Source organism: Pollicipes pollicipes, unplaced genomic scaffold (assembly GCF_011947565.3).
Source record: "Pollicipes pollicipes isolate AB1234 unplaced genomic scaffold, Ppol_2.1 Scaffold_4002;HRSCAF=4701_pilon_pilon_pilon, whole genome shotgun sequence".
Lineage (NCBI taxonomy): Eukaryota > Metazoa > Arthropoda > Thecostraca > Pollicipedomorpha > Pollicipedidae > Pollicipes > Pollicipes pollicipes.
In genome coordinates this window covers 1,382,497-1,394,291 of record NW_023596420.1, presented here as the reverse complement: position 1 = coordinate 1,394,291, position 11,795 = coordinate 1,382,497, and the positions used below count along the sequence as shown (strand labels likewise).

The following is an 11,795-nucleotide window of genomic DNA, read 5'->3' as shown; positions in this document are numbered from 1 at the left end:
ATATTTAAACACCAAAGCTTGTTTGCAAGACATGACTAACTTGAATAAAGACCTTATATTTCGAGCAATTTCATGATCACAAGTCAAGTGACGATGACATTACAAAGTCAAGTGATAATTAGCAAGTTACAGGAAGCAGACCCCAATCATGCCTGAAAATTATCACTTATAACATTACACAAGACATGGGATCAAATTCTCTTTGTATCTTCCTCTCCCACTCCTCATCTCCAGAATAGTAGACCTGAGTTAGCTACTGGTATGTCCGTATGCTGGCATTACGGTTACAGGCCGCGTACCCATGCAAGTTCAAACAATCCGAAATCAAATGAATCTAGTAAAAAAACATACAGCAGCAAAGGCACTGCCACTTATTGTACCACGTCTTTCTCACCACTTACCTTCCTTGTCCTCTGTGCAACGTATTAACAGTAAATACTCTTCGCTGACAACAGCCAGGCCCCTCGGTCAGGCCCCCCTTTCGAATCAAGGGACGCCAACATATTTGCTCAGCGGTTGCTAGATGTATGCAACGGTAGTGGAGGCCAAAAACATTTTCAAGTGCAGTGACGTCATAAAACCACAAAGTATTTGTCAGCCAAGTAAGAGTATACTAAACTAAGCAGCTACAGTTTTAAACTGCCTTTCATGCAGTCAAAGTGACAAACACAAGTCACTGATATGCTTGGGTGCGTGGAATTGATTGGGAGACAAATAGAATAAACTAAGCTCATTTCTGTCAAGCCTGCATCGTTCTCCAATGCCGGCTACAAGACCGAGGAAGCTGCAGCTACGCAACAGAAGGATAGGTGCTGAACCTTCTCTGTCACTTGAGCGGCTCATATCACGAAGACGGCCGATTGTGACTGAACCTCACGTACTGTTTAGATTGGCTTGAAGACCCCCTTGCAAGAAGTCAGAGTGGGCTTCCGAATGAGCTACTTCACACATACCACAATATTTAGGCTCTTATTTTATTACTGTAGTGGTATAAAAATTAGCTAACGGCTCGAAACTTTCATTCAGGAGCTCGTCACCCGGCTGGTAGTTTATAATGGTCTTGTGACGTTTCTTGCGATCAGCTGAAAGTGTTAAAGAAACTCACCAGTGCAGCATGATCAGCTGAGAGTCGCGCCGCAACTGGCGTCGGTAATACATACGGTCTTAGTGGGTGAGCGGTTTGGTCGAGGGGGGTATTTACTATTAGCATTGTATGGCACAGACAGGTAAAGCAGGGGGCCAGAGGAACGCATGAATCCTGGGCCATGTTTTATGCAGATGGGGTGTGATCTGCTTACTGGACTCGGTTGATTCGTTACATGTTGAGAGGTGCGAAGCCATACGCCGGGAGCGCGTAATGAACACCCCCCCATGACGTGCAATCATACACGCTTAAAATAGACTCAAGGGGAAATGTTGATGATGACTACAAAAGTTTGTTCTTGGCTTGAACTGCACGTGAAACATCACTCAGCTGCCTGTCATGTACTTAAATTGTACTGTTGTGGCCTGAAGGCCAGGTGATTGTTGGACAATCAGTTATTGTGCTGCTCTCAAGCTTTTGATGTATGCCCTTCCCATTTCAGTGGGTCTTCATTTCCAGATAATTTAAGGAATAATGCCCCAAAAGTATGATGTTGACGATGAGCCAATTGCAAAACAGACCACACCATGCTCAGGATTGAGGGAGGAGCTGAAGACATGCATTCTGGAGAGTCAGTGTGTGAAGGTTAGCTGTGGGGATGTTGACACATTAAGGTGTGAAATTACTAGGATAGCTCACTGATGGCATGTATGTCATGAACTGTTATATAGTGTTGCATAAATATTCCATTAAAATTACTTGTCAGTGTACTCATTGCTATCCAAATATTGTCTGACATATTGTAGGTAGTACTCTGTTCAACCTATGTCAAGGAAGCTGCTTTTAAACACTTGTTTTGCTTTTGCCAGCAATGCAACTTGATGTTTTGATCACTGTGTTGGGTACCAATGGTGGCTTTGCTCCAGGGTGGCAGATTACCAAAGGACTGTCTAACTCATCCAGACCACACTGTTCCTGATGAGTGTCTTCAACTCAAGTGGTCCTTCTTTGAATGCAAAAGGTCATTGGTAAGTAGCAGCTCTGGATAGATCAGGCACAGTGACAGCCTGCCTCACTTGGCACCATGTGGGGTGTGTTTTGCAAATGTATCGGAGTCTTCAAAAGAGCGTGGGAGAAGTTTGATAATGTTTGTGAACTTCCCTACCTGGATAGCAGTCAGTGGGAAACAGACACCCAAAGCTGTCTGCTGTAATACATTTGATGTTTTGATCAGGACCAGTTGGATAAATGTAACAGTAGTTGAACATATTTATTTTTTGACTATTGCAAATAACTGCTCAGATTGTCATAAACTTTATTATTATTATATCACTTATATCACAAGTGCCCTGTGTTTGTCAGTGCTCCTCATGGTATCTAAAGATGAGCTGATTGTTGGCATGTTTTCATTAGCTGTCCTTATTGCCTGAAGTCGTTCAGGTATCTGTTCAGTTGGCAGCTCAGCTGCGCCGCCTGAAGATGTGAGGCACGCTTACCACCTTCCTTCCGCCAAACCGCGCCGGCCGCGCGTGAAACGACCAGCTGATGGCTTATATGTACTGACTGTCATAATTTTGGGCATGAACCGTGGTTATGGTATTTGAAGAGTGTGGGTACTGCGATGTCAGGCGTGTTGGCCGCTTACTGGGCGTGTTGGCCATTTACTGGGCCGGCACCACCGCTGGGTGCCGGCTCTGCTGTTTCCTGGGGCCGGGCCGTTTGCGGTTTCCTGTATAGATGGCGCTGCAGTCGCCAGCACGCAGCAGACTTCGCTGTGGGATTTGTGGTGCGTGTGTGTGCGTGCATGTGTTTAAAATGGGCCCTAGAATGTCACATCAAAACGTTATGGGTGTTTGCTTGTTTTATTGAGATAGATGTCTGTTTCCTGGTGATTCCATAGGGGAACGTCAAAGTTGCCAGACGCGTCGTAGTTTTTAGTATTACGTATTACCAGAACCAGTGGTACTTTTGACTGCCGGTTTTCATGTTTTGACTGGGACGTTATGGTTGGCAAGCCTTGCAGGGACCATAGGCTAATGCAGCGAAATTATCTATTAGTACGCCTTTGAAACACGAATGAAGGATTTACAGTTGTGGTGAAGTGGTGCTCTTTAGATTGTTTATTAATGCGTGAAATTGCCCATTTCATTGGCATATTAGCCACTAGATTGGAGCATCCGTAGCATTTTGTGATAGTCTCTGTGTTTGGTTGGTTTGGATTCCAATCTAGATAGAGTCGAGTAGATTGCAATGCTAGCGGCGAAATGGCGAGATTAGAATAGATTGTAATGTGCGCGGCGAAATGTTGAAGTAGCTATCATCATGCGACGAAACGAAGGACGACTGGTGGAGAACGGACGTATGCGTCGTGCACTCTGTTTCTCTGAAGGAAATGTGGGCACAGACATGGGGTGTCAGTTTTGTAGATCACCGGAAGGAGGCCGAACCGAGGGTCCGACCACCTACCCCTTCCCCCATTTTTGTGTCAAACGGATTTAGCGCAGTTTTTTGTGACAAAAGGTAAGTTATCTCCTAATGTTTCAATAATTAAACTGTCAGAGACATAGGAGTCACGCAGAGAAGGATATGGAGGGGATGGGGGCACCGGAGGCACGTACCCCGTCTGATCAGAAAAGAGAGGCGCCCCTCTAGAGGTCGTACTGAGGCACTGAAGGCACTTCTACGGTGATCATGGGCGGCGACACGTGTTTTTTGTTGTGGGGACGGAGGCAAGGTTAGCCACGAAGGACTAGACATTCCCATACTCCGGAGCTTTTCATTTTAAACTCTCGGACCTTTGTGCGTCTCAGGGCGCTAGATATGTAAATTTGATTGCATCGTTTACCTGTTCAGTAGCGAGATTTTAACCTAGCGGTGAGAGCAAACGCGACTTTTTATTGTCAGAGGAGGGGGTGCTCTAGTATCAGTAGGTGAACTGCTCTGCACGACAAAGATAAGTGTTTTGTGTCTATAAGGCGGCGAACATCTGGTTACATTAGCGGACCCAGTTACGGGCTTCGGGGCTAATCCGTTTGGCCAATTTACATAACCCACTCATTGTTTGTATTGTATGTATTGTACTCATGTATTTTTCCTTGGATGCAGGCCACAGCCCTCTCGTGTAAAACAGTGCTGCTTTACTAAAGTTGTGATTTTTGCGTTGCACGCTTGCGGTGTGCGAAAATGTTGGTCTGAATTTGGCGCCGTAACACATTTTTCAGTTCAACTGTCGTGGCATCAACAATTATGTTCAACAACATAATCATAATGAGCATAACTCAACAATACTCAATTATGTTCAACAAGTGCTTGTTGTATGTATAGGATCGCTATATGCATTTTTATGACTATTTATTTTTGCCTGAGATGCGTGTAAATTTCCGCTCAATGTATATATGTCATATGGTGTAAGCGGTTTTTCATTTGATGTGGGCTGGCTTTTCATCAGCATAACAAAGGGGTACATGACCCCCAGAAATAAGTTTGACTTGGATGCGTAAGACTGCGCGTTATTAAATCGCATCATTATCTGCTCCACACGGCGGTACACCCTTGCAGTCGGAGAGTTTGAGTTAACCCCGAATCGTTAAATTCCTTACAATGGTAAACGAGCACAGATAAAATATTGAAACAAATTGGCCACAGGATTCCAGATTGAGCTGAAGCCCTAATATATTCTCGAAATTTGTCCCTAATATTGTCCCGAAAAGCGTGAGAAATGTCACAAATAATACCACTTTCAGTTAATGGTGGCATGCATTTATCCGCGTTTTCCATGTGTGACTGCTGTCAAAGCCACACGCAATAGCTCTTAACAAAAATAGCTAGTGAATGAGCAGTTATCAGACATGGCCTTTCTCCGAACTTGTTGGCTGCAATGCGAAAAAATGTTCGCAAAAAGAACGTATATTGGCGCGCAGACACCCAATCATCGGTAGAAGCCCTACCTTGGCAAAGCGCTGAGATTATACTGACCGCAGTCGTATTGTGGTGAAAAGCCTGGAAGTCGGTTCAAATTCCACAGTAAGTTCCCGTATGTAGCTGGTCAGAGGGCCGTTTGGCCGTCGGCTTGATAGCGTCAGCTTGGTTACAGGGCGGCCGACCGTCGTGTTGTCGCATGGCACGGTCAAGGTCCTTGCGTGTTAGGATAAGGGAGCGAGGCCTAATGGATTTGTTGAACATGCATTTTAGTAATGGGATGGTTGCTTCGGAGTGATGGGGTGCCGCTAGTGTGTTGGTTAAGCCGTGCGTCTGGGAAACCAGAGTTACGGGGTTCAATTGCCTGCGGTGCCCGTTCTTCTTGCCTGGGTGAAAGACAGGCGATGCCGAAAACCATTAGCAGCTGAATGTTTCTTAAAGCTCCAATGACGCTTACCTGCTGTGCCCATCTTTGTTGTCAGGCTGAAAGGTAGGCGATGCCGTATGGCATCAGCAGCCGAGTGCTTCTCAAACCCCCAATGGCGCGCGGTTCGGAGGGCTAGCAGTAAATTATGTTAAGCATGGAATCAGAATAAAAGTCCGTCTCAGCAGAATTTTCGTTTCCCGTATTTTTTCTCATTTTGTAGCTGAACTGGATCTGTGTTTTCTTAATTTGTTTTCGTACGGGACGTTATAACGAAGCAACTCGGGTCCCGGCTCCAAGTAAAACAATCTAAGGTTCGTAGCCCACCATGGGACAAATCACGTGTCGCTTGGTATAAAAGAGTTTGCAAGATTGGTGAATCAGCTGCGTCAAGATCATGCCTGGGTGTGTGGGGTGGGGCGGGGGCAAAAGGCGTCTCGGCTTACGTGTGAAGGATAAAACAAAACAAAATCCTATGATGTAAATGGTTTGCATCCAACGTGCAAAGGTGTCCCTCACTTGGGGAAACAATTTTGACGTTGCAGGGTCAACTTACCCCGCTGCACTCTCCATGGCAACGTAACTATGATTAAGAATCAAAGAAGATAGTCTTTACGTGATCAGCTTTTTTCCTACGCTTTTGCAATATTTCGGTCAAAAAGGCGGGGGCTCAAGCCAACATTAGGGGCTCTAACTGAACATTGGGGGCCAGGGCCTTTATAACAATACAAGTCGACAACCGTAAGTAGACAGTATATTATACATTTATTTGTATGTTTAAATCATGACCTTTAAAAAATTCATTGAAAGCTCCTGGCAGACTCCATGACAAAGATTCAGAGACAAAAGTTGAGGGACAAAAAGTCAAAAGGAGAAAATTCGAATGCAAAACGGCAAGTACTGTACTCAAAAAGTCAAAATGGATAGGGACCAAATAGACAACGGCAGAACAGGATATCGATTAAAAAAAACACTACTTGGCTGTTCTTGGCATGTTTCAAAAATGAAGGCTACTTAGATGAGTTCCCAAAAAAGCACCTCATGGTAGTCCACCAGACATTGTAAAACCAAAAATACCACATGGCAGTCCAGCAGACATCATTCTAAAACAACAGAAAAGTCCGATTTGAGAAGAATAACTAAGTACACAATTTGGGCTATGGAGATAAGCTTCCACATAGCAGTGCAGGTTAAAGGTGGCCAATGACGGCTACAGGCCATGCCAGAGATGTAACAATCACGAGATTCCTTATGAATGAGGGCGCTTTACAATCCAGCAAAGTGCTTACTTACCCAAAAAGGACACCCTGATCCATAATAAGAACTTCCACATGAAGATTGCTATCTAACTTTACTACATGTTGTTCGTGCCTTACACTTGATCTGTGTTCCGGACTTTTTGTCCAGTTACCGTTCTGGCATGCGAATTTTGCGTATGAAATCAAAGCTGGGGCTCGTGTTGGATAAAGTAACAAAAGTGATGTAGCTTGACAAATGTGGTGCTTTCGCTCCGAGTGGCGTGTAATGCTCTTAAATGTGATGATCAACATGCACGTTTGGGGCGACAAACCTGTTTTAATACGTAAGACATATGTAAGCGTTTTTGTTTTTGTTTTGTTTTTTTGCCGTTCGTTCCGCACTCGCCCTCAACTAGCGATAAATGGCTCGAGCAAAGGTAACGAAGGAGCTGCCCGAATAGCCTGGAAGTGATGGCGGAAGTTGCTTAAGATAGTAAAATACAGGGCGGGGTGCATTCGTATTCGCAGGTTCATGGACAGAGGTCGCATGTAGTAAATGCGGCAACTACTGATGCCTTACTTACTTAATGTCACTGAGCACAGCTAGTAGCATTCGTAGCAGTTACTGCCATGCTTCATCGCCACTATTCTTCTCACGGTCATGTTTGGCTAATAATTCATGATTGACGGTGTTGGTCGAGACTCGGGGAAGACCGCCGACGCTGGACCGGCCTTCCCGGCTCGGCGCGTCCTTTGCCTGGCTCTGCTCAAGGCCCTAGGACCAAGGCCCTGCTCAGTCCTGCTTTCCGACCACTCACCGCGCGCATGGCGTGCTTCTCTTGATTGGCTGGGGTGTTTCGTGTTCCGAAGTTTTGCTGCGGCACGAACGAACGTGTAAACAAGGGCACACAATCAAAACCGTGAATAGTTAAGCACTTGCATTCCGACCTGCCGTTTATCCCTAGATACCGCCATGTTTGGTGGCCAGGCCCTATCCATTGCTAGAGCAAGTCGATCGTTGTTTTGTCCAGGATGCCCTAACTACCAGACACACGGCGGTGCAATAAAACATGGCTGTGTTCATAAACCCACCGTCGTGACCTGGCCCAGTCACCTTGTGCATTAACAACCAGTCTGTTTCCATAAACGTGTATTGGTGATGAGCTGCGTGGCGACCGCCTCGAAGGCTCGGCGGACTGCTCCCGCTGTGCCTCTAATCCGGCCCTGCTGCGAGCGGCCGCTCCGGTGGACGCGTTGATTGTTAATAGCCGGGGGCGGGTGGGCCGGCGGTGCGCGTTGATGTACGGAGTCCCGCCTTCTGACTATAGACTTGGCCGCGAGGAGGCGCGCCGCTGTCCAAAATGAGTCCAGCGAGGGAAGGACATGCGGGGAAGACCCGAACTCTTCATTGCTGGTATCGAAGGGTTTCGGCGCTACGTTTTCTCGCCATTTGTTTTACGCGTGCCGTTCTTGCTTTACGATCGGCAGCCTCACGGGGACTGTGTGCCGCGGAAGGCACCGTTTTCCCGAGCGGGAACTGCCGCTACTGCTCGCTGGGCCTGCTCGGCTGCGGTCAGCGGCGCTCCGTGCGTCACCGGTTGGTTAGTTCCCGCCATCGACTCGCACTGCCAACAGGGCGGCATTGTGTTCTCATTACGAGCCGCCGTCGTCCACACGGCATGTTTGTGCCGGGTGGCGGGCCGTCACGGCGGCGTGTCGCGATCCCGTGGCGTGGCACCGACCTCTTCTGGGAACACGGACGCCCTGAGCCGGCCGCCTCGAACCATCCCCTCCACCCATCCCCTCCACCCATCCCCCCTACCTATTCCTTCGCTGTCTTAATGAATTAATTCGGTGCATGCTGTAGAACCTGAACGTGAGGTTTGAGCATGCAACATTTTGTAAGCGCGATGCCGGCACGAGTCCGGATGTCGTGCACCGGCAGGGCGCCTGTACTGGTACGGGATGCATTCATTCAGCACTGGCCAATGCTGCCCGGTGCCGTCAGGATTCCACTCCAGACAGCGGCGTAAACCGCCGAGCACCAGCTGTCGGTGCTGCCGTACCGAGGGCTTGCATCTCCAGTTTAAGGCTGTGTATGCGCATGTCTGTCGGCTGTCTCGACGTCTGTCACGCGTCTCTCGGCTCTCCCAGTTGGCGTCTGTCACGTGTCTGTGGGCTCTCCCAGTTGGTCTCTGTCATGTGTCTGTCGGCCCCCCCAGTTGGCGTCTGTCACGCGTCTCTCGGGTCTTTCAGTTGGCGTCTGTCACGTGTCTGTGGGCTCTCCCAGTTGGTCTCTGTCACGTGTCTGTCGGCTCTTCTAGTTGGTCTCTGTCACGCGTCTGTCGGCCCTCCCAGTTGGTGTCTGCCACGCGTCTCTCGGGTCTTCCAGTTGGCGTCTGCCACGTGTCTGTCGCCCTCCCAGTTGGTCTCTGTCATTTGTCTGTCGGCCCTCCCAGTTGGCGTTTGCCACGTGTCCCTCGGTTTTCCCAGTTGTCGTCTGTCACGTGCCTCTCACCCCGCAGTTGGACGCGCGGCAGAGGTTCCGCGGCCGGAAGGGCTACTAGCTGCCGCCTCGCGCCTGGCGCCAGATCTCCGTGGTCTGCGCTGGTCGGGGCGCACGGCTGTGCTGGCGGGCCGCTGGACGGCCCGGGACAGCCGCGGGAGACGCTCCGCCAGCCTGTGGACTGGGCAGCCGGCGACCGTCGCCACCAGTCGGAGAACACCCGCATGGATGCGTTGTTGAGTCATTTAGAGCTTGTTTGTTGTGGTCGGAGAATCCGTGCACGCTTGAGTTTTGAGTGCCCGGAACATAGCCACCTGCTGCGTAAGAGAGCTGTGTGATGTGACTGAAATAAAGGCTGCTGTTTGTAGAATTATGTGCTCATTTGCGCCACTCAAGCGTGGTGACTGTGCCTACACTGAAGAATCACGGATCGGCTCAGTTTTAATTCGCCTTAAACCAGACTTCATCGGAACACTTGGCGGAAGTCATCTGTGAGCACGCACGTGACCTTTGAAGGTCAGCCACTTCCCCGAAGCACAGCTGGTTGATCTGATGCTGGCAAACTGAGATTGCCTGCATATGGCCAGTGTGAAGCCAGGGAGCGTTTTCTGATGAATGTGGCGTTATCCTGACTGAGTAGCGGACGGTCATGGGCTGCTGCTCCGCGGGTGTGCTGTATTCCGCTAGCGATAGAACCAGTCATTTGTACCGATCTTACCGCGGTGACGATGCTGGTACATGCATGCATAAGAAGGCGGAGGCCAAACGCTGGGAGTCCAGTATTATGAAAACAGTGGCGCGAGCTTCAGGCTGCCTATGACGTCACCTTCACCGGAGCACCGCGGCGCGGGAGCTAGACCGAAGCGGCCGGCTGTATGCGGCGGTCGGGTTTCGGTTGATCAGCCGGCTTCGCGGTGCAGGTTGGATCGCGTGTAACGCGGATGACTGACTGGCGTAAACTTAAGTCGTGACAGCCCGGTAACGTCGTCGTCTTTGACTGATGACGATGGTGACGTCCGTTGTCGTTTGCGGTTTCCTCTCCCCGCCGTCAAGGTCAGGACCTACGAGCGCCCATGTCTCGCCGGACGCCGTCCCTATCATGTCGCAGTGTCGCTGTGACGCGCCCACCGTCAAGGCCAGGACCTACGAGCGCCCATGTCTCGCCGGACGCTGTCCCTGTCGTGTCGCAGTGTCGCTGTGACGTGCCCGCCGTCAAGGTCAGGACCTACGAGCGCCCATGTCTCGCGGGACGCCGTCCCTATCATGTCGCAATGTTGCTGTGACACGCCAGTTGTCTCCAGAGCCGTCGGTCTGAGCACATGACCATCACAGACGGAGCTTCCTGTTCAGCGACGGCACCTTGTTACTCCCCTCTGGCCAGCAGCGCAGGAGGCGTCTGCCTGACTGATGAAAACGCTCCTGGTTTGGCAGACTGATGGATGCGGCAAGTGCTGGCTCGTTGGCAGTCATTTTCGGGGTCACCGGGGCGTGGGAAAATCCGCAGGCGCGGAACGTCGGCTTCTGCGGCGCCGTTAACGCACGGCATCAGTTGTGCATTACTCAGTTGTCCATGTTCTCGGATGTTGTTTTTGCTGTACGTGGCATTTACGTGGCAGTTGTACGTTATTGCTGTACGTGGCAGTATGCATTTATTTATTCACCAAACGGGGTGGAATAGGTGGGATAATTCAGCATCAGTATGCGAAAACACTGACGGTACTACTGACTTTCTGGGATGGAGGGTTTTCATTGAACCCGGTATTCAGGCTGCGAAATAAACGCGATTCCACCTTTCCTGTTCGATTGATATGGAAACTGCGATAAGCGGCTGGATCTGCGATGTGCTTCTAGTGCGAAACAGTCGTCCTCAGGCTAAGGCCGCAGGGCTCTCCCAATGTGTTATGGCCTGGACTGTAACTATCAATGTTTGGTAATGCCAGGACAGAATTTATGTTTGCATACACTTTGTAGAAACACCCACGATGGGGAAGCTTGTTACATGCTTCGATAGGCAAAGCAACTGTTAGAGCTCGTGACTGATAGCCAACTGTTTTGAAATGAACCTTTTGTGGTTAATAGTTCAAGCATATCAGACCATACAATTCAGTACAATGTCGGCGTCCTTGTATCTCAAAGTCATTCAATACGCCTGAATCCCTAATCCCCCTGACTGAGGCCTCCCCGCGATTAGGACAAGTGCTCCACTCACTCGTGACGAAGGCATTTCCCTGGTCATGAAGGGAATAGTTGCACAGAAGGCCTCCTGCCTCACTACGTAGTGGTGACGAGGGCCTTCTGTCGTACCGCGGACATAGCCAGTCAATATTTCTAGTGTCTCCTATCATTCGTGACAGGGGCCTCCTTTCGGATCTTGGCAGGGGCCTTCTGTCGGGTCATAACAGGGTCTCCTCTCGGTGCATGACGGGCCTCCCCCACGAGTCACGACAGGGGCCTCCTGTCGGGTCACGACAGGGGCTTTCTATCGTGCCGCGAGCCTAAACCACCCACCATGTCTCGGGCCGTCTCTTGGCCATGACATAGGTCTCCTTTTGCAAGTAAATAGGACCTTTTAGTTGGAACACGGGTCATTTATCTGTCCCGGTGGCTCAGTTGGTTACAGCGCCT

At 49.6% G+C, this 11,795-nt stretch overlaps 1 protein-coding gene across 1 annotated transcript; it reads left to right on the top strand.

Annotated features, from left to right (window-relative positions):
- The first annotated feature begins 1,159 nt into the window (after positions 1-1,159).
- On the top strand, positions 1,160-9,540 carry LOC119093607 (cytochrome c oxidase assembly factor 5). The gene is made up of 4 exons (XM_037216582.1): positions 1,160-1,226; positions 1,587-1,729; positions 2,011-2,112; positions 9,190-9,540. The coding sequence occupies exons 2-4, from the start codon at positions 1,619-1,621 to the stop codon at positions 9,229-9,231; spliced, it is 255 nt and encodes an 84-aa protein (XP_037072477.1). The 5' UTR covers positions 1,160-1,226; positions 1,587-1,618; the 3' UTR covers positions 9,232-9,540.
- The last annotated feature ends 2,255 nt before the right edge of the window (positions 9,541-11,795 follow it).